This window comes from Podarcis tiliguerta (genome assembly GCF_965153285.1).
Source record: "Podarcis tiliguerta genome assembly, chromosome: 14".
Classification (NCBI taxonomy): Eukaryota; Metazoa; Chordata; class Lepidosauria; order Squamata; family Lacertidae; genus Podarcis; species Podarcis tiliguerta.
In genome coordinates, this window is record NC_139547.1 from 5,008,140 (window position 1) to 5,028,282 (window position 20,143).

The 20,143-nt window shown below is 45.2% G+C and overlaps 1 protein-coding gene across 1 annotated transcript in view; it reads left to right on the plus strand.

Moving 5' to 3' along the window:
• The window catches only part of MYO1E (myosin IE), a 103,201-nt gene that overhangs the window by 45,909 nt on the left and 37,149 nt on the right, over positions 1 to 20,143 (plus strand). The window contains exons 5-11 of the mRNA XM_083413004.1: positions 1,369 to 1,456; positions 4,316 to 4,405; positions 7,531 to 7,662; positions 8,271 to 8,405; positions 10,431 to 10,563; positions 12,125 to 12,321; positions 20,042 to 20,122. Of these exons, the coding sequence (XP_083269130.1) occupies positions 1,369 to 1,456; positions 4,316 to 4,405; positions 7,531 to 7,662; positions 8,271 to 8,405; positions 10,431 to 10,563; positions 12,125 to 12,321; positions 20,042 to 20,122 (856 nt within the window). The remainder of the gene's footprint in view (positions 1 to 1,368; positions 1,457 to 4,315; positions 4,406 to 7,530; positions 7,663 to 8,270; positions 8,406 to 10,430; positions 10,564 to 12,124; positions 12,322 to 20,041; positions 20,123 to 20,143) is intronic.

The window sequence follows — 20,143 nt, forward strand, 5'->3', positions numbered from 1 at the left end:
CTGAGCCACCTCAGCACACCATCTCTTAAAAATAATGTTTTTTACTTAGGCCAATCAGTTTTTAAGAGTGCTGGAGAAAGCTTTTGTATTGCTTGGGGCTTGGGGCAGTATGCAGTTGAATACCAGTTCCACAGGATCACGAGCAGGGGGAGAGATGTTGTGCCTATGCCCTGCTTGGGGGCTTCCCTTAATGGACATGGGCATCCTATGAGGACTAAGTAAGCCTTTGATCTGATCCAACAGCCAGGCTATTCTTCTGTGAATCAAAATGTATATTATTAACCTATATATTATTTGTTTCTCCATCATAATTTTTTGAAAATGTCCACTGAAATGAGGTAGTGCAGAAAACAAAGGCTCTCTGTAAAACTTAGTCATCACTCTTGAGTGCTATACAGGATGCTTTTATTGCCCAAGTTTTTCTCTTTATGGTGTTTTTTTTTTTAATGTTCAACACACATTGCAGTTTTTGGTAACTGTACATGGGAACACTTAATAGAGGCATCAAAATTCCCTGAAATGGATATGGGATGCATTATGTTTCTCTCTCTCTCTCTTGTGTTCTTTTACCCCCAACCTTTAGTGGCTTTGAGTCACTTATAACTGCTTTGCTTTTTAAATTTAAGATACATGTTTTTGCAGAATGCTTCTGATGAGAGATCCCTAAAGGGGGGATGGAATTAGAAAGGAGAGTGCACATTTTTATATGCTTATTGGAAAAGCAGTAGAAGAGAGAGGAACTGGTGCACAACCACTCTAGAAAAATCCTTTTGCTGGAATGACCACAGTTCCCTGGAGGGATTTCACTGATATTTAAGAAGGGCTCGGAAAGAGTCAGGCCAGCAGGAATAGGACTCGCTTCTGGTTATTGCAGTTCATAAATATTGTACTGATGTCTTGCTTAGTTTTACAGTTTTTATATTGAACAAATTTATCAGGCTCCTGATCAATAAAACTAGAATAAAAAACATTGTGTGCAGATGTAAAGGAGATCAGATATAATGTGGGCTTACATGCTTCCTTGTTCCATCACATGCAGAGATTAGAAGCCTCATTTTCTGGTTTCGTGCAAACTGTTGTTTGTCTTTGCATCCAAAACTTGAAACTATGGGTTGCCTGCAAATCAGGACTGTACATTCACTTTGAACTGTAGTTTTCAATCCAAGAAGGTGGGCATACTATGCACAAGCCATACACCGGATGTGAATGAAATGACAAGTTAGAAGGGGTGCTGCAAAGCAAGAATGGAAGGGAAGAACGCATGAGGTTGAGGCTCGAGTCTGCTTGTACTTGTAATGCTAAAACCATGTATTTGGGGACTCTGCCTTTGGATGGCTTCAAATATATCCTACTTCTATTCCCCCCCAGTGGTGAAAGTGGTGCTGGGAAGACTGTGGCAGCTAAGTACATCATGAGTTACATCTCCAAAATATCAGGAGGAGGTCCAAAAGTGCAGGTAAGTGGATACTGCTGGGAGAAGTATTTGTACCATTGACTTGGGGATGTATTTGTACCATTGATTGTCATCAGATGACATGTGTACTCCTGTGTAGCTTGTTGATAGGCTCAGTGGTTTAATCTGAGGCTGAAACAAGTTGAAACTTATTGAAAGGAGCCTTGGGTTAGTTAGGGGCATCTATTCTTGCTTGTTCATCTAATGGTATCATTAATCCCGTCAATATCTTAGTTCTACAGGGACTGGTGGGGGCTAATTCCTTCAGTGCTTCCTGAAGCTCTTTTGACATAGACCTGTTCAGCTGTGTCACTGTTGCCTCCCAGTCCTCACCCTTCACTCTGTAACGGGTGAAGGCCCCTTCTCCATTGCTAACTTACTCCCACTTGCCTTCCCTTGGCTCCACCCATTCAAAGCTGCTGTTTCCTGCTTAACGCATGGAAGCCCCATCCCGCCAGTATGGTTGGCTCAATGGAGCCTCCATGCTTGGGGGCAGTATAGCTCTGTGTTGCAATGCTGAGAACAAGCAATGGATTTCGAGGATAAGGTGTTTTTTTTTTTTTTAATGTGTCCTTTTCAGTAGAGGGCTGTACTGGAACAGCACCAGTGGACCGCTTCCACCGCCAATCAGTTTGACTTTACCTAAAACATTCAAATGCATTCATGTTTGCCCTTCAAAAAATTATTTGTTCTCATTTCTGCCTCTGTTCCCCCACGCTCCCACTAAAAGAAAGGAAATCCCAGTTTCCACCACTTCTGTTTGATCACAACCAGGCACCCCAGCATAGCGGGATGTGGCAGTCAATGGCAACTAATCATGATGGCTATATCACCTCCAGCATCAATGGCAGTATGCTTGAGAGGGAGAGTGCTATTGCTGGTGGGCTTCCTAGGGGCATTGCATTGGGGACCGTAGGAAAAGAATGTTGGGGTTGATCTGATCCAGCAGGGCTCTTCTTACTTAAGACAGCTCTCACCTCCCCTCCCTAATTCTTTCTGCTTACTGTATCTTGCTCTCCGCTTCCAACGTAAAGAGGCAATGGGTATATACCGTATTTTTCGCTATATAAGATGCACCAGACCGTAAGATGCACCTAGTTTTTGGAGGAGGAAAACAAGAAAAAAAATATTCTGAATCCCAGAAGCCAGAACAGCAAGAGGGATTGCTGCGCAGCGAAAGCAGTGATCCCTCTTGCTGTTCTGGCTTCTGGGATAGCTGCGCAGACTGCATTCGCTCCATAAGATGCACACACATTTCCCCTTACTTTTTAGGAGGGAAAAGGTGAGTCTTATAGAGCGAAAAATATGGTATGTGACTTTTCTAGAACACTGAAATCTGGTGGCCAGCTGCCCACCTTCTAGCCCTCCCATCCTCTATAATCCACACAGGCTCTCCTCTGTAGGAGGAATTGGACAGGGAGTCTCCTGAAATCCTGTTGTATACGTGTACAGGTACAGCAGTGCCAGTTCTGGAGGCTCAGAGCCTTCTCCATCCTGAATGCCATCTTAAGTCAGAAAAAGGAACAGCCTGAAAATCAGCCACATTGACCCTTGCTGCGTGTGCACTTTTCATCCAGAGGTGTAGAGGAGTTGCAGCAACTGAAGGGTAAGGCAGTGAGCTAGCTGTGGCATCTGGCTGACAGGTGTCCATGAGATCACCAGCGGATGGGTAGCTGGGCTATTTTAAGAGAACTGGTAGCTGCTTCCTCCTACCAAGCGGCTGCTGTCATTGCCCCTCAGCTCCCTGCTGTTTATTTGCTTTACTGTACTCACGTTGATTATGCCCTTCCTGTTTTCTTTCCATGGGAAACAATGATAACTGTCTGCATGGTTTGGTCTCTGTTAGTAGTCAAAGAAACAGTGACTGGACGGAAATATGCACTGTGTTGTTTCTGGAATTGGTTTAATTGCGCACTATAAATAGCCTTTTCCGTTATTTTTGGGGATGATTCTAGCGTTTTCTGCAAAAGCCAAAATGAAAACTACTTTTGGCAGAAAACAGATGATGAAATTGGTACATTTGTCTTTTGATTACTGGATTGGGTGCATGTGAATATTAAAAGTCCACCTGCAACCTTGTTGGAGGCCCTGTGCACCCATTTGAGGCTGGTGTCTGAAGGTGGATTTAATACATGAATAAGGTGCCTGAGATGGTCAAGTCACTTGTCCCTCTGCCTCATAACTTTCTCCTCTAAGAATGATCTCTGGTCCAGGCAGAGGCCTCATTCCATCTCTGTTCCACAAGATCCTTCTAATGTTCAGGTGCTTGGGAGCAAACCAGGGGCTTATGCCCTCCATCAGTTTTTCTTATCTTCAAACCTCCTTTTCACCAAGGGAGCAGGATTCAAACCTACAAGCACATTGGAGCTAAAACTACTGGCAGTGCCAGATCTAGACCATAGTTTTTGTTTACGCTGGATCCCCTCTGCCCAGAGTACGAGTCTAAAGAGCCCACTTGGATCCCTGGAAGTGGCCTCCTGAGACTGCATTGGGAGTGGGTCTCCTTTTTGCTTTCCCAGCTCCTGGTGAAATCAGGTCACTCCTTCACAGAATCGAGAGTAATTTGGGGGGGCACTGTAGCGTCCTATCCTCTTTCTCCCTGCACCCCACAAATACAACAGGATTCCCTAATAATTGGGGCAGGTGAGTATACATGGTTCTTTTGCCAAAACAATCCAGAAGAAGACTCTGCAGCTCCCTGTGGGAACCTGTTCCTTGAAGATCATAAGGATTGCCTTGCCGGGACACATGTAAAGGCCCAACTAGCCCAACACTGTTTAATGAAAATTTTTGGAAGCTAATTTTTTAACTAAGGTATTTTTTCTTATATGCAATTGACCTCATTTATTCTTTTGACTCTAGCATGTGAAGGACATAATTCTGCAGTCTAATCCCCTTTTGGAAGCCTTTGGGAATGCCAAAACAGTTCGGAACAACAACTCCAGTAGATTTGTAAGTCCACCATGGAAACTTGCAAAAGGGCCACCACAATGAGAAAGAGGACCCATTGTTTTGGGGGTGGAAAGGGGGCATTCTCTCTCTCAGTACTTGGAATGAACTAATTTGGTCTAACTAGTTCAAAGAATTAATTAGAAAATCTCTTAATTGCATCTGAAAGCAGTTCCTATAATTTCCAGGCAAACTGAACATAAGTTCTTTTTGTGCTGGGACTTTGGGGCATTTTTAATTCAATTCCATTTTAATTTAAATTCCATTGTTTATCTTCCTGTATACATAAGAATGTAAAATTTTGCCATGCTCTGCAGCTGGTGTGAAAGCCTGTTAGGAATGCTAGCCCAGTGAGAAATGCCAGCCCAGGCAAGCTGTTTGGAAAAGCACCTGCCCTCCCTCTGTTAAACTCATCGGCAGTAGGGTTTAACAGAGGGGTGGGGACATGCTTCACACAGCCTGCAGGAGGGAGAAGGGAAAAGTGCTTCTTGACCCCACTCCATTAAGCCTTGCTTCAGGCAGTGTTGGCTAGCTGATGGGAGGATGGGAGCTCGCATCCACCCCATGACATGGGGGTGTGTGTGGTTGGCAAGTGGAGCGAGCAGAGACAGAGTCCCTAGGGCAGGTTTTGCATTACACTCTGCGTGTGCACATTTTGATGTTTTCTTAGTCTTAAATATATCTATTTTACTTTAGCACAGCAGCCTGTGCAATTTTGTAGGCTTAAAAAAATGCCCAGGGTTGCACGAATGAATTGAACTGCAAATTAATCTTTCATAATCCAAATTCATTTTTGGAGTGGGTGAACTGGAACTTGAGCAAATTCATTTGCAAAATGAACTTCCCAAGCACTTTTTCCTCCTTGTGTGAGTGGGAGGGATATCCAAAGAGAAGAAGGCCTGGAGATTCTGTGCAACCTTTTTTTGGAGGGGATTCCCTTCACTCTCTGTGATTCAGATCAGCATGCTTTTCTAAACTGCTGACTCAGGACTGCTTTCTCTGTGCTTCACATCAACTAAGAAATGGAGTAACAGAAATTGGTAGAACTGTGTGCAAAGAACAAATTTGTGCTTCCTTTCCTGCACTCATGCCGAGGAGAGAGAGAGAGAGAGAGAGAGAGAGAGAGAGAGAGAGTTTGAAGGGGAAGAGGTGCAAAAGTTTGTGCCTTCTTTGTTCTGGAAGCATGAAGGAATATTCCCTCTTTGGGTTAGGACAGACAGAGTAGGGTTTCCCACCCTCTGCAATGTTGAAGGTGATATGATAAGTGTCATTGTACATTGTATGTACACTCATTTGCCCCCCCCCCCCACCTCATTCTTGTCTCTGGTCTAATAGGTTTTATTTGTTTTGCCAAGGAAGTTGCAGAAATAAAACAATTACATACTCAATAACATAACACAATAAAATCATGCAGCACAGTTAACTAAAAAGTTGCCCGGGCAGGCGGCCTTTTCCATAGTGGTGCCCGTCCAGTGGACTGCCCTCCCATCAGATGTCAAGGAGATATAATTCTGAGGTCTTCTAAATCTGAAGGCAGCCCTGTATAGGGAAGTTTTTATGTTTGATGTATGACTGTATTTTTATATTTTGTTTAAAGCTGCCAGCATGGTTGGGGCAACCCAGTCAGATAGGTGGGGTACAAAGATGATGATGATGATGATGATGATGATGATGATAACATACAGACAAAATCTTTGCATTCAAAGGCCTGCTGAAAGAGGCAAGCCTTTAGCTTTTTAGCACCTTTAACCATCTTAAATGTTTAGAAAACCTGGAAACCTGTTTGACCACAGTCAGAAAAGCAGTTTCTTCAGGTTTCTCCAGTTAATGAAAAAAGGCAGGAGACTACAAGGGAGAGAGACTTTTTGCTGGTGGCCCATGTTTCTCCTTAGCTGACTGTACATTGGTTTTAAATCATTTTAGCTGTTGTGTCTTAGCCTGATCCTAGTTGCTTGTTTCCTACTATTGTGATATATTTTATTTTAGTTTCTGCGTGCTTATTGTGAATTGAGTTGTGTATTTATTGTTTACGTGTGCGGCTCTGGCTCGCCAGAGCAGCGATGTCACGCTGGCCACGTGACCCGGAAGTGTCTCCGGACAGCGCTGGCCCCCGGCCTCTTGAGTGAGATGGGCGCACAACCCTAGAGTCTGTCAAGACTGGCCCGTACGGGCAGGGGTACCTTTACCTTTAAACCGCACAAAGAACTTGGTTGGGCGGGCGGCATACAGATGAAGTAAATAAATAAGGAGAGAGGGTCTCAAGGGTGTGGAAGAATAAAGGTTTAATGATGCATTTTGAGGGGAATATATATATTGGGGGACCTCAACTGTGCTGGGTAAGCAGATGAATCCGGTCTCTCCCTCTATCCCTGTTACTTGTGATTTCCCTGTCCACTGTCATGCCACCTTTAATCTAAAACAAAAAAACAAACAAATCCCAGTTCTAGTCCCCCCTCCATTCTAGCCCAAGACCTCACATGGAAAGCTCTTGGGAGAATGCATACCATGCATAAAATTATTATCAGTGCTTTTTTTCTAGAAAAATAGGTGCCAGTACTCACCATGAAGTTGTTATAGTAAGTACAGTGGTGCCTCGCAAGACGAAAAGAATCCGTTCCGTGAGTCTCTTCGTCTAGCGGTTTTTTCGTCTTGCGAAGCAAGCGGATTAGCGCTATTAGCGGTTTAGCGGCTATTAGCAGCTATTAAAGGCTTAAGGGATTAGCGGATTAGCTGCTAAAAGGCTATTAGCAGCTTAGTGCCTTAGAAAAAGGGGGTGGGGAGCGGAAAAAAATCGCAGCAACTCGCAAGACATTTTCGTCTTTCGAAGCAAGCCCATAGGAAATTCGTTTTGCGAAGCACCTCCAAAACGGAAAAGCCTTTCGTCTAGCGGGTTTTCCGTCTTGCGAGGCATTCGTCTTGCGGGGCACCACTGTACCACACTTTTTAACAACAACAACAAGTTGCCGATACTATGTACCCTTGAGTACCCCCTGAAAAAAACCCCTGCACTGATTGTTATTATTATGCAACTTAAACCTTGCCTGCAACCAGTTGGCAAGGCCTAGTGTCATTGAGGCTAATGTTTACTTCATCCATTTCCAGCAGTCTGCATCCTTTATGTCTTGCAGGGGAAATATTTTGAAATCCAGTTTAGTCCAGGTGGGGAACCAGATGGAGGCAAAATATCCAACTTCCTGCTGGAGAAGTCACGGGTGGTCATGAGGAATCCTGGGGAAAGGAGCTTCCACATTTTCTATCAGGTTAGCTACCTTTCGAGGAGGTTTGTGTTAGGCCTTTGGTTTTCTGTTGGAGTTTCTTTTGGGGGGCAGAGATGGGGGCCCTCTTTGGAATGTTGGGCACAATCCATGTCACAAGAATCTACTTTTGAGTAAGCCCCTTTGTAATGAGCAGGAACTGCCCCTGTTTGTTTCCATATGTTAGGGGCCGGGAACCTTACTTCAGTCTGAAAGCTGTGTTCTTTAGTGCAGCATCTCCTGGGGCAGTGATGTGGAGCCTCCAGCAGAAGTCCTAATTGGGCTGAAGAGGCCAGTTTTCCCCAAGCCACATCCACCTGCCCTACTGGTAAAAGTAGCCACAGGCAGATAAAGATACGGCTCCCAGCTGAAAGTGGGGTTTGCAGGTGCTCCTGACCAGCCCTGCCCACCTGTAAAAAATGGCCTGCAGGAGTTGGAGGATCCACTTCTCCATCCTCCTAAGGGGCTACATGACTGGTGGGTGGGGCCAGAGATAAAGTGGGTGGAGCAATAGATGTGATTCTAACCTTTGTACAATCGGCTTCATTCCAGCCACACAAAGGTCAGAAGCTTCTCTACTGACTTGGGACTATTTTCTGCTCTTTGTCCTGCAGATGATTGAAGGTGCCTCCACTGAGCAGAAGTCCAGCCTCGGCATCACCAGCATGGACTATTACCACTACTTAAGCCTCTCAGGATCCTACAAAGTGGAGGATATTAATGACAAATCTGATTTCCAGGAAACTTTGGTAAATTCTTCACCATCTTACTACCTCTCCCCTCAATAACTTTTCGGTTTAAGTTAAAAAAAAAACAACATTTCTGCTTGTACAGCAATTACAATGCATGTGAGATTGAAAACTATTTTGCACATTTTTTCCATATAAAACCTTAGAGCCCCCAAGCAGATTATGGGCTATTGACAAGCAGTAACTGAAGGGAGTGGGGGCACCAGCACCCTTGGGGAGTTGTGAAGGCCGGAGGAGCCCCATTCCTCAGCCACGAGAAACCCCTTTTCAGGCTCTTCAGCCAAGGATAGTAGCAATTTGCTTTTTTATTTAAAAAGCAGGGGAAAGAGGTATGCATTCCTTTATTATGTGCAGTGGTCTGTTTGACACTCACTGTTTCTTCATGTGAAGAAGGCACCAGAATCTCCCCTGCGGGTTGCCCATGGCAGGCAAAGATCGGTAATGGCAGAGGAACTGCAATTTCACGGAAGGTAGTTTTTGGGGGTCTTCCCATTGACTGGATACACACTGAGGAACTCCCCCTGAAGCACAGCCCCAAAATTATCTGACATATGGCACACAAAAGGAATATGCCACTGGCAGGAAATTGCAATATAAACCTGGTTTTAACTATAACAAAACAGACAAGCTTTTGCCAAGAGGCAGTAAAAAATATTGGCCTGTAAAGTTTACAGTTAGTGGGACTCTTGAGTAGGGGACGCAGGACAGCGGCTTTATTATTCCAGTTTCAAGGGCAATCCAGAATTGACTCAGATGCAAGGAAAAGCACACAAGTGAGCTGTGGTTTACCTTTCTCCATTTTAGATATAATATGGGGAGGAGGGATGGGGGCATGGATTTTGCCAGATGACTTCCAGAGTTTATGGATCTTGCAAGAGGCAAATCCAGCAGATTCTGCTTTATAAGAGATGTATGAGTTGATGTTTGTACTGTGCTGTGCATGTACATTTTGACACTTGAGACATATAGTTTTAGGACCCACCTTATTTCTGTGATTGTAAGTTGTTTCAAACTGTTTTTATTACTGTGTTTTAATGCTGTACCTTGCCTTGGCATCTTAGAGTCATACTGCCCTTCATCTGCAGATTTCAGGGTAGTTTACAACATGAAAATACAGTATAAAAGTACAAATACATGATAAAAACAAGAACAAAACAATAGTCCCTCCCTCGCCCTCTCTCAACCCCCTCCCCCAAACACATTTAAAGGGGGCATAGGATGCTAATTCTCATCCTAGGCTTTTCCAGCTGAATCCTGCTCCCCTACCTACCCCATTCTCTGGACTGCCATTGCTCCTAAAAATTTCTGTGCTGTTTGCAAAGCCTGCCCTGTTTCCTCCTCCTGGTAGTCTACGTGGACTGATGTGCATTGTTGCACTATGATAACCTTTGCTAATAATAATAGTAATTGATAATACATTATGCTTTCTAGTTGCCAAGGTTATTTTGGCAAACAAAGCAGGTCCCTCCTCCAAGGGGCTTATAAGAGCCCAGGAGGCAGTGGCAGCTGTAGAGGAGAGAAAGCAAAGACAGAAGGGTTCTTCCTTTGTCCTATCCCACTCTAGAAGAGAGGGCTGTTGGGAGCTCCTTACCAGGGGCCCTATTAAACTAAGGGTAGCAAATCGTCATTACATGTGAATTTGGGCAGTGTTTCAATTGGGATAGGAGACTGAGGATTTAACATGAAGGGTTTATGGGAAAGGTGAGTTCTGAGGAGGGATTTGAAGGCTAAAAGTGTGGTACCATTCCATTAGTTGCTATAGCATGGTGGTTAATGGAAGGCAGTTCAAATGTCACCTCTGTGAAGAGGTGCAAGCTCACCTCTCCATCAGCCTCTGCTAGGATAGTGATATCAGGCTACCTCACAGGGCTGTTGCAAGGATTGCTGAAAGATAACATTTTGAATGCTATAAAAGTAATGCAGAAACACTACTAGAATTTTGCACAAAAGGCACTTGGTTATTATGGTGGGCTTTTAATTCATCCATTCGTTTTTTTTAAAAAAGAAAAACCTTAATTTTTGCAGCATGCCATGAATGTGATTGGGATCTTTGCTGAGGAGCAGGCTTTGGTGCTGCAGATCGTGGCTGGAGTCCTTCACCTGGGCAACATCAGCTTCAAAGAAGTCGGCAACTATGCAGCTGTGGAGAGCGAGGAGTGTAGGTGGTCCCTGTGGATTCCCAGAGCATTGAGATTTGAATGTGAGGCAGAGATGGCAAGGGGGGCAAGCTAGTTGGGTCAGGCGCTTTGATATAAGGGTCATGGTGGCACATCCCATTTCGCTGCTTGAGGCAAAGTGGGAAGTGCCGCCCTGCCTCTACAGTGCTCCGTTGCCCCTGCCAAGGCATCCCTTACCTAGGTTGCATGGCACTGCTGAAAAGTAATGATGGCGACAGCTGGTTGCAGCAAGATCTCACGAGATTTTGCTGATACTGGGGCCACTTCTCCACCACCAGTGGAAGCAGAGGTTCAGGCAGGGTGCCCATGGGGGGGTGGTGCCGCCCAAAGTGGCTGCTTCACCCCACCTCGTGGGTGGACTGGCCCTGGTAAGGATGGACCAAGGAGACATTATGGGCTTTTAATTTGGGGAAATAAATTAAGGTGTCTTTATTTAGGGATGATTTAGGGATTAATGAATGGGGGAATTGGATTGATGTGGAAGAGGATCTGTTGGAAATTAATGGGGGTAAAATGAATAGAAGGTGCGGTGCAAATTAATTGAAGGAATTACTCAGGGCAATTTGGATAGGAAATTAGTTCCGCTGCTGCCTGTGACACTAAATTTGCATCTGTACATATAAACTAGCATCTGCAAATCTGTGCCTGTTTTCCTTTTCCAGATCAGGTGTGTAGGCTGTGATCTAGAGGTGCCTCCATGTTCACAGGAGACTCATAAACACTTAGTGATTTTCCCATTCTCCTACCCTGACCCCCAAAGCATTGTGCCCAGAATAAGTGGAAAGCCTGATGCATGGGCTGCAAATACTGTAGAGTTTTTCATATGCAAGCCCCAGCGATGGTCCTGGGGTTTGAATTTGAGGGTGTCCTTGGCCAAGGTGTTGTCAGTGGACTCCCTCCTTTGTGCCACATGACAGTTTGCTGACCTCTCCCTCTGGGCCCTATCCGTACCGTCTCCCAGAGGGAAAGGACTGCTTCTGGCCTTGCGTTGGCTTGCTCTCTTCAACAGGCCAGGTGAACTGCCAGGAACACTTCAGAATAAGGGATGGTAAAGCCAGGAGGCTGCAGGGGTTCAGCTGTGGGGGCCCAACAATGCTACTAGCTGATGCCTGCCCTGCCCAGTGAAACAGCTCCACGCTTGTGCAGCACCCTATCTTTTTCCATGTGGCCTGTGTAGGAAGATTCCCACCTCTTTTGTTAAACCATGTATGAAGGTTTTGCAAGAGGATTCTCCACTTTGCCTGATGAGCCACTGCCACCATCTCTATTCTTTCTTGGGAAACCTGATAAGAACAAGCTCACTAGTTCAGGAATGGAAGAGGAGTGGAGACCCTACAAGAATGTAAAGCCTATTTTCTCAGCAGAAGCTTCTCCAAAATTTTAGAGAATCGGTTGATAAGCATGTTTTACTACTACACCTCTGTGGGCTGCTTTGTTGGATGCAGCGTCACTTATTTCGATTCTGCTTTGGGGTTGCCGTCAGCTTGGCTAACCTTGCCTTCATGGTAAATGTTCTATTTATGTGTTTGTTATTTCTTGCAGTCTTGGCATTCCCGGCTTTCCTCCTGGGAATTAACCAGGGCCGACTCAAGGAGAAGCTGACCAGCAGGCAGATGGACAGCAAGTGGGGGGGCAAATCAGAATCCATCAACGTGACCCTCAATGTGGAGCAAGCCTGCTACACCAGGGATGCCTTAGCCAAAGCCCTTCACGCCAGAGTGTTTGATTACTTGGTGGATGTAGGTGTGACAATTCAAGTTTTTTGGGGGGGGCGGTTGTTGTTTTTGGTTTTGGTACCATACTCAGGTGGTTGACTTGAATCAAAAATGGTGGTCTTTATCATAAACATAGGCACCAACTCATAGGGGTGGCGGCGTCTTCAGCCCCCTCAATAATTGTTGGCAGGGGGCTGAGCTCCCCCATTGTTGAGCGGGCATATGAGGCCAAGTGTGGAGCCGTGCGCAGCACAGCATCAGTGGCCAGCTCCTGAGCATCAGAGAGGAGCTGCCAGCAGTTGAGGCTGCGATGTGCTGGGTTCTGGGCTCCTAGCCTCCTCCTGATGCAGCACATGCATGGCGGAAGAGGAGCGCTGTCACAGAGCCGATAGGCAGAGCAGGTCATTCACAGGTCAGAGAGAAATGAGGCGAACTTGCAGTTAGTTTCTTTATTAAGGAAATAAAAAAATACAACGAGGCTCATAAAGGCAAAATCCTCTAATGAAGCAGTTGTGTGAACTGGCATGCAGCCCCTGCTTTGCTCTCTAGTCTTCTGAGTCAGGGCTCCTCCTTCTGTGGTCCAGAAGTCTCTCTCTCTCTGTGCCTGCCTGGCTTGTTGCTCGGCAACATGTAACATTTGTCGCGTTCTAGGAGTAAGGGGCTGGAGAGCCGCTAACAGAAGCTGTCAGGATGGATCACCCTTCGATCACCTCTGTCAAAGTCTGCATCCAAACTAGAAGCCTCATCACCTTGCCCTGTGCTGGGCCACCTGCCTCTTCGGCCTCTTCATTATCCCTTAAGCTTCCTGCTTCTAGTACCTCTCGGCTTGTCCCCTCCTCTGAGGTGTGACAGGTACCCCCCCCCCCCCAGGATCCAGGATCTTATTCATCATCTTCTGTGCCTTCCTCAGGGGACGGGGAGTTCTTTTGGTGTGTGACTTCTACCAGTCTTCCTCATCGAGCCAGTCCCTGACACACACGTGTGATGTCGCACATTGGGCCCCCTCAGTCTTGGGCCCAAGCCAGTGCCTCTATCCTAAGGACTAATCCTTTGTTGCCAAACTTCCCCAAATCTGAAAATACTGTTCAGGACTGTAGCCTGTTCCACATACTACTAGAAGTGGCTAACCTGTGGTCTTCCAGATGTTGTTGGACTCCAACTCAGTCCATATTTTAAGATCTTGGCAAGTCCTGTCAGCCCCAGCCAGCATGGCTGATGATCAGCCACCGTCCATGTTGAAGGCCACAGGTTTGCTGCTCATGATGAACACACACAGACACTTGAAAAAACAAAACAAAAAAAGTTTGCCTCATAGAATCATGGAAGGGACCAAGAGTCATCTAGTCCAACCACCTGCAATGCAGGAATCTTAGGTAAAGCATCCATGACAGATGGCCATCCAATCTCTGCTTAAAAACCTCCAAGGAAGGAGAGTTCACAACCTCCCAAGGGAGATCATTCCACTGCCAAACAGCTCTTACTGTCAGAAAGTTTTTTCGAATGTTTAGTCTAAATCGCCTTTCTTGTAACTTAAAGCCATTGGTTCGAGTTCTCCCCTCCAGAGCAGGAGAAAACAAGCATGTTCCCTCTTCCATGTGACAGCCCTTAAGATATTTGAAGATGGTTATCATATCTCCTCGCAGTCTCCTCTTTTCCAGGCTAAACATACCCAGCTCCTTCAAGTGCTCCTCATAAGGCTTTGTTTCCAGAACTTGATCATCTTGGTTGCCCTCTTGTGCACACTTTCCAGCTTGTCAATATCCTTCTTAAACTGTGGTGCCCAGAACTGTACGCAGTAGCCCAGGTGTGCATCTTATATTTGTGCATCTGTTTCTTCCTGCCTAAGTGCAGAACCTTACAATTGTCCCTATTGGAATTAATTTTTTTAGTTTGGGCCTGACTCTAGTCTGTTAAAGTCATCTCCTCAATTCCTTCATCCATTTATAAAGTTGTTGAACAGCAGGCCCAGGACAGAGCCCTGTGGCACCCCACCTACCACTTTTTTCCAGGATGACGATGAACCATTAATGATATCTCTTTGGGTTTGGTCAATCAATCAGCTACAAATTCACTTAGCAGTTACCTTGTTCAGCCCACATTTTTCCAGCTTCTTCGCAAAAATATGGGGGGCTTTGTCAAAAGCCTTACAGAAATAAAGATACACGATGTCCACAGCATCCCCCCGACCTGAAAAGCTTGTAATTCAGTCAGAAAAAGAAATCAGCTTCGTCTGACATGACTTGTTTTTGAGAAACCCATCTTAGTAATCACAGTGTTCACAGGCCAACTTTTGAATTGTCTGTTCTAGGACTTTCTTGGTATCAGTGTCAAGCTCACCAGCTGGTAATTACCTGGGTCTTCCTTTCCCCCCTTTTTGAATATGGAGACATTTGCCTGTCTCCAGTATGTAGGGACCTCACCTGTTCTCCATGAACACTCAAAGATCATAGATGGGATCTATGAGAACACACCCACAAGCTCCTTTGGTACCCTTGGATGCAGTTTGTCAGGCCCTGGAGATTTTAATTCATTTAAAGTATCTAGGTGTTCCCTTCCTACCTCTTTTCCTCTCTTGGGCTGCAGCTCCCTCCTTACATCATTTATTCTGTTATCACCAGGTTGGGCATCACTTTCCTTTAGGGTGAAGACAGAGGCAAAGTAGGTGTTGAGTAGTTCTGCCTTCTCTCTATCACCCAATAGCATTTGTCTGTCTTCTGCATGCAGAGAACCTCCCACTTGCTTGTTCTTCCTCTTACTTCGGACATAGCCAAAGAAACATTATTATTATTATTAACCTCTCTTGCAAGCCTGAGCTCATTCTGAAACAGAAGTGGGGAACATTTTTCAGTCCAAGGGCCACATTTCCTTTTGGGTAGCTTTCCAGATGCCACACGTTAGTGAGGGGGGTGGGCAGAGGCAACTAGGCAAAGCAGCAGATGTGATTTTTTTCTTTGTACACTTGGCTACATTCCAGCCACATAAAAGCCAAAGGTTTACACAGGCAACACAGGTACACACCTCCATCCAGGGAAGCAGCAGGCATCACCCCAAATCAGAGACACATTTCGGCCAAGGGAAAGCCCTTGAGGAGGATGGGTCAGTTGGGGTGTGGCTTGGGGAAGAGTCCCAAGGGGTGGACAGAGAGCTGCATTCAGCTCTGAAGGCTGAACTCCTCTAGCCCTGTGCTAAAACCTTAAAGCTGGCATGAGGTGTGTGTGCAAAGCAGGAGAAGCTGAAAGAAAAACATTAAAAAGAGCAGAACTGCAGGAGATGAATATGCCAGCACCTGTCTTTTAAAGGGCCAGAATGTTCTGCTGAATCCCATGTGGAAGGATTTCTAATGAGCATGGCTCACGGCTGCTATCATGTGGCGTTTCTGTAATGCGTCTTTTGAAGCTGGTAATTTTCTCCCTTCTGCCTCTGCTTCCCTGTCTATTTGTGGATCTCTATTCCTCTTCTTGTCTTGGGGAAGCTCCCTGAGTCAGAGAGTCTGCCCACTCATGTGTGTGTGTGTGTGTGCGGCGAGGCCCTCACTGTATGGCAGATGCTACTTTGCATGCTGATGATCCAGGTTCAGTCCTGGTACCTCCAGTTTCAAAAAGCTCCTCAGGTCACAAGTGACCACCTCCTGAGACCTAGGAGATTTATAACATATGAAAAATCCAAATTTGTTTATTTGGTACATTTATTGTTGTTGTTTAGTCGTTTAGTCGTGTCCGACTCTTCGTGACCCCCTGGACCAGAGCACGCCAGGCACTCCTATCATCCACTGCCTCCCGTAGTTTGGTCAGACTCAATTTTGTAGCTTCGAGAACGCTGTCTAACCATCTTGTCCTTTGTCGTCCCCTTCTTCTTGTGCCCTCCATCTTTCCCAACATCAGGGTCTTTTCCAGGGAGTCTTCTCTTCTCATGAGGTGGCCAAAGTATTGGAGCCTCAGCTTCACGATCTGTCCTTTCCGGGAGCACTCAGGGCTGATTTCCTTCAGAATGGATAGGTTTGATCTTCTTGCAGTCCATGGGACTCTCAAGAGTCTCCTCCAGCACCACAGTTCAAAAGCATAAATTCTTCGGTGATCAGCCTTCTTTATGGTCCAGCTCTCACTTCCATACATCACTACTGGGAAAACCATAGCTTTTACTATACGGACCTTTGTTGGCAAAGTACATTTATATCTGGCCTTTATTCTGAGCAGCTCAAGAAGGCATGCATCAATTCTCCCACTGACCCATGCATTTTATCTTCACAACAGCCCTGTTGGGTAAGTCAGACTCAGAGACAGTGACTGGGCCAAAGACTCAGTGAGTTTGTTCCTGTGTGATGATTTGAACCCAAGTCTGCTCAGTCCTAGTCTGATGTTCTTGTTGTCACTTGTTAATGCACATACAGAAGTACTTCCTTCCAATCTGGCCTGTAGTGGGTGGCCTTCCTATTGTATGGTGGTTTCAAAAATAACAATAATCCTAACACACCAAGAAGCAACACAATGACTGTAGGATTGCCTCTGTTTTCACTTTTTGCTTTACCAGATTGTTTCCTGGGCCTTCTTTTTATAGCAGCTTGGTTTACAAGCATCACTGGGTGATAATAGCCATCTCAGTGCCATGAAATCCTCATCTGCTGACCCATAGATGAAGTTGTTGTTCAAAGTTGAAGAACAGGCTAGGCTGCTTTTTTCCTCTTCCCTTTTTCTGGTTGCTTGGCAACCATTAATATACTGTGCCCAGGATGTGGGTTTCTGCAGTTGCTTTTCACGAAATCTGTTCAATGAATTTATCTATTACTTGCTTTAATGCAAAAGGCTAAAAGCATGTTCTAAAGAAAGGAGAGCCACATTTTTTGCCACAGGGCAAAAGCATCACATCTCCCATATTCTGTAGTGGCTGCAGTGGCCATTTCAGGCAGCCATACGGCTCTAGCCCTGTGACCTTCCAGATGTTGTTGATTTCATCACCCTTGAATCATTGACCAGGCTGACTGGGATTAATGGGAACTGGAGTCCAACAGTATATGGAGGGCCCTCAACTCTCCAGCCCTGGTCCACAGGGTCCTCCTTCCAACCACCTTCTTGTTCCATCAACCAGAGTAAGAGACAGCTGCTGCTTACCTGCAGTGCCGTTATTGTTTAGGCCAGAGAGGTAACGTTCTCTCTTTTCCTTCCTTGTTCCTTCTGGTGTTTAATTTATTAGAGAAAGAGAAAGACGGATCCCTACTCTCCAGTAACAGAGTTAACACAATGGTGATTGCTCCAAGCACATTCAAACTTGCTTAGATTTACATCTGCCCTCATCCACCTTTAGACAAATGTTCACCACAAAAGTGCTTAGACTAGAAAAAATTGCAGACACTTAGCTTTGCAAATAAGTGAATATTTTACTCACAACTCTCCATCCCCGTCAATAAAACAAAGAAGGAAAAAGTTCCACACAACTTTTAAAAAGATCATGCAATCTTTGGGTTAGCAAAGATGCTGGCTATAAAATATCATTTTAGATTCAGTTCATTTGTTGCATTTGTGAGCCAAGCCACATGGCTCCTTCTTGCTTGTTTTAGGAAGCACAAAGAGAAAGATACAAGAAGGTAGAGAGCAGAGACATTGAAGAAATCTTTTTTAAAAATTAAATCTCTCTTTCTCATTCTGAGTTTTAGCCAGCCTGACTCCCCCCCACCCCCCGCAACTGTTGGCTACTCGTGTATACTCATCCTTTCTTCCATTTCCCCTTTCTTCCATTTCTTATACATGCCCTTCTGAACTCTCAGCTCATCTGTAAGCTCCTTATGAAGGCACACCAGTTTCCTTAGATTCCTCCCACTTTTCTTTCTTGTTGGAATTGTCTGCATTTGGTCCTTCAATATTTTTCCTTTTAAAATCTCCCATCCTTGGATTCGGTTCTCTTTGAGTATTTCTGACCATGGGATCACACCCAGTAGCTCCTTAAGCTTTTTGAAATTGGCCTTCTTAAAGTCCAGAGGGCATGTCCACCATGCTCAGTTTTCCCTTGCCTCTATATCCTGAAACCCAGGAGAACATGATCACTTCCTCCCACATTTCCTAGTACTCCCACTATTGGTCAGTTCCTTCCTAATGGTGACGACCAGGTCCAAGATAGATGATCCCCTTCTGGGGATAGATGATCCCCTTCTGAGGATAGACGATTCCACCTTCTGGGAAATGAAATTGTCAGCTTGGCAACGGAGGAATTTGTCAGACCTTACATTCTTGCTAGTGTTTGAATCCCAACAGATATCAGGGAAGTTGAAGTCCCCCATGATTACTATATTTCTTCTTTTTCAGTGTTTGGTTATCTGCTCTAGTAAGGCATCATCCAAGTCTTTAGTCTGGCTTGGCGGTCTATAGCAGACACCCACAATAAGGTCACTGTTGTTTCTCTCTCCTACAATTTCCCCCCATATACTCTCAATCGCCTTTCCATGCTCCAGGTCATGGATTTCTTCACAAGTATATACATCCTTTACATATAATGCCACTCCTCCTCCCTTCCTGTTTGGTCTATTCCTTTTGAACAAGTTATACCCCTCAGTTCCTACATTTCAGTCATGAGTCTCATCCCACCAAGTTTCAGCAATGCCTAGCAGGTCATATTTGCCATCCTGTACTAAAAGCTCCAATTCTTCTTGCTTGTTTCCCATACTCTGTGCATTTGTGTAGAGACAACTGAAACCATGAGCTGTCCCCTCCAGCTGCTTCCTTCCTGTAGTTTTTTGCCCTTTAGCAGGTTTCTAAAGCACCACCTCAGTTTCCTGTGCATCAATGAAGCTATTATCCCCAGTGCCAGGTGCTCTTCTGTTATCTGTAATGTTGTCTCCCTTTCCCTCGAGATCTAGTTTAAAGCTCTCCTGATCAGGTTCTTGAGACTTTTAGCAAACACAGTCTTGCCAACCGCTGTGACATGCAGCCTGTCTTTCGCTAGAAGTCAGCAGAGACCGTGATCCAAGAAGCCAAATCCTTCCTGATGACACCACCTGCGCAGTCAGTGGTTCATCTCAAGTATTTTCCTCTCCCTGGACCACGACCTTCAACAGGAAGGAATGATGAAAAGACTACCTGTGCCCCAGTTATCTTCAGCTCCCTTCCCAGTGTCTCATAGTTCATTGCTATGTGTTGCAGGCTGTGTGTGGCAGTATTATTTGTACCCATATGAATCAGAAGGAAGGGGTAGTGGTCAGTGGTTACTCTGATCACTTGAGGCCAGGGCTTAGGTTAACCCTTTCATGCATGCAAGTGTAAGTCAGTTTTACAACATACTTATATTTTTTCCCCTCTCCTGCTGTCCAGCAAAGAATAATCCTGATGCCAGAGAAAGGGAGGGAGGGGGCTGGGGCAGAGGTTTCTTCTGGTGAGACAACCAGCTGCATGTTGTTTGTGCTGCTGAGAGACTGGAGAAGTGGAGATGCCCCAGAGAGTCCCCTTCTTGCCTTTCAGGGCAATATCACAGAAGAAGATGATGCAGATGGGGTTCAGATACTAGCCTTCCCCAATCGGTTGCACGCCTGGAGTTTGGCACTGCAGCTGCCATCAGGTCCAGCATGATATGGCTGTGGTGGTTGGGACAGGTGGGAGTTGTCATTCAAAACATCTGGAGGGGACCAGGCTGGGGAAGGCTGCGTTAAATGTTTTTTTAATTTATGCAACTCATTCATTCATTCATTAAATTCTTAGTCCTTTTTTCATCAAATACTTAGTCCTTTAGACAAGTCTGTATTTTTCTGTTTTTGTTTTATTAGTCAATTAATAAGGCTATGGAGAAGGATCACGAAGAATATAATATTGGTGTCTTGGACATCTACGGCTTTGAAATATTTCAGGTAATGACTTAAAGCATTATT